General features: G+C 34.6%; 1 protein-coding gene across 5 annotated transcripts in view; it reads right to left on the reverse strand.

Annotated features, from left to right (window-relative positions):
• The window catches only part of LOC135089521 (antifreeze protein Maxi-like), a 175,091-nt gene that overhangs the window by 33,076 nt on the left and 139,515 nt on the right, over positions 1–2,500 (reverse strand). For all 5 annotated transcript variants that reach the window (XR_010261518.1, XM_063985116.1, XM_063985119.1 and 2 more), the window contains one exon: positions 2,233–2,385. Coding sequence is in view for 4 of the 5 variants with exons in the window: in XM_063985116.1 (XP_063841186.1) it covers positions 2,233–2,385 (153 nt within the window). In the remaining variant the exon portion in view is untranslated. The remainder of the gene's footprint in view (positions 1–2,232; positions 2,386–2,500) is intronic.

The following is a 2,500-nucleotide window of genomic DNA, read 5'->3' on the forward strand; positions in this document are numbered from 1 at the left end:
TGAAATAATTCGCCTTACCACCGGACATTGCCCTCATCTCCCCTAAGGCCGCTCGCCCCGTACTGTAACACGGGACTTTCGGCCTTGGCTTCTTATCTTTGTCCGATCTTTTTCCGTCCCCGAGCGTCTCTATCACTCCACTTTTAACGGGCTTTAATTTCTCGTGTCCATTCACCGCCTTGTTGCTGTCCACGAGCCTTTTCCACTTGCTCCCGAAAAATGCTGAGGAGATCCAAGCAAGTTTTTAAGATCCACCTGTGAGACGCACGGCTTCACGAAAGTCGAGTCACCTATTGAGGGATTTTTAGAATGTTTCGCTGATGATTAATATGTATGCTGAGAGGAAGACGTGGAAGGGAGAGGTGGGAGGAGAGGGTATGAGAGGAGAGGGTATGAGAGGAGAGGAGAGGAGAGGAGAGGAGAGGAGAGGAGAAGAGAGGAAAGGATGAATAAGTTGGTGGAGGAAAGCAAAAAGAAGGAAAACATGAATATGAACAAGAACAAGAAAACAATGAAAAGAAAAAGAGAAGTATATAAAACAACAAATGAATAACAACAACAACAACAACAACAACAACAACAACAACAACAACAACAACAATGACAACAACAAATAAAAATAAGAATGAAAATCAGGAAGAAAGAAAAGATGAGACAAAAACAAAACAAAACAAAAAGAAAAAAAAAAGCAAAACCAGAGTGTAAGGTTTCTAATCCCATAAACAAACTTAAAAGTCAATATTCCATTTTTTTTCCTTGTTTCATTGCTCACATGGCTTCTCATCCCATCAAACAGCTTGTGTATCTTGCTGGCTTTTAGGTAGGTCCAAAATGTATCGCGAGCTGTGACCTTGATCCTGCAAGTTTGGATCTTGAAGTGTGGCAGTGAAGTTCAGTGTCTCGTCACAAAATTGGACCTTGAGGTATTTAGTTGTGCTTGGTACGAAATTTTTTTTTTCTTAACTTTTATTATAATTTGGTTTCTTAAGTATATAGATGTACTGAGTACAAAATTTCATCAAAGTTTTCTTACAATTTGGATACTTAAGAATGATGGCTGTTGAGTTACGTGCGATAAGTTTAAAGTTCCATTAGAATTTAGTTTCTTAAAAGTGAGGCTGTGTTAAGTTCGAAATGTTCAAAATTTTATTACATTAAATAAGAAACGTGTAGTATCTTTCAATGTTTGTGTGTGATAAGATCCAAAGATTCAAAGTTTCATCACAGTCTATATCTTTTAGGTGTTTAAGTCTGACAAAGTCAACATTTCAGAATGTCGTCACTATTAGAATATCCCAGTGTGTAATCTTCAACTGACTTCAACAAATTCAAAGTTTCACCACAACTTAAAAGATCAAATCATGTGTTTAAGTTTAAGCAAATTCGAAGCATCTCAAAATAATGAACAGCAAGATATTCAATGGCCATTATCCTATTTTTACAACAACAACAACAACAACAACAACAACAACAACAACAACAACAACAACAACAAAGCAAAAGGCAATAGTGGTGTTTCATTAAAATATAGAATACAAAGAAATCTAAATATATCTGCGGCTTTAGCGTGAGGCAAAGCTTGGGAGGAGAAAACGCAGCGCGATGAATGGAAGGGAACAGAGCGCACGACATCACACTGAAAGAAAAAAAATAGTTACACAACCTGGGAAACAAATGGAAGTGGATATTAACAACACACACACACACACACACACACACACACACTTCAAAAAGACAAAGACATCGAGTATATTACTGTAATAAGGAAAACAACCAGGAAGAAAAAGTATACATAAAAAGTGAAAAAAAATAAAAGAAGTACTATGAATAGATAGAAATGTTATGACAAAAAAAAAAAAACTTACACGATAATGAATTATTTTGCCTTCAAGAAAGTGAAATACGAGAGTGAGAAAGGAAACAAACATACCAATGAAAAAAAAAAATATATATATATATATATATATATATATATATATATATATATATATATATATATATATATATATATATATATATATATATATATATATATATATATATATATATATATATATATATATATATATATATATATATATATATATATATATATATACAATGGAAGCAAACTGTAAAAAAAAATGAAAAACTCGACCAAAAAAAAAAAAAAAAAAAAACGTACATTTGGAGAAACAGAAACAGCAGGAGAGACAGAAAGACAAAGAAAACGGGGGTAAGCAGAACACTCACTCAGTCTGGAGATCTTGAAGGCATCAGCCATACTGATGATGCCCACAAAGGCGTGAAGCTGAAGCCTCCTGCCCGCGGTGTTTTGACTGTAGTGCTGGATGGCGTGCAGGAAGGCGCTCTGGATCACCCTGGAATCCTGGTCGAATATGGCGACTGCAGAACAAAAGCAAAAGAAGTTAGAGTGCATTATGAAAATTAGGAAAGTTTGTTAGAATGTCAGAATGTAAAAAAAAAAAATTAGTTAAAAAGCATTAGGAAAAGGAGTTGA

The sequence above is a fragment of the Scylla paramamosain genome, chromosome 33 (genome assembly GCF_035594125.1).
Source record: "Scylla paramamosain isolate STU-SP2022 chromosome 33, ASM3559412v1, whole genome shotgun sequence".
Lineage (NCBI taxonomy): Eukaryota > Metazoa > Arthropoda > Malacostraca > Decapoda > Portunidae > Scylla > Scylla paramamosain.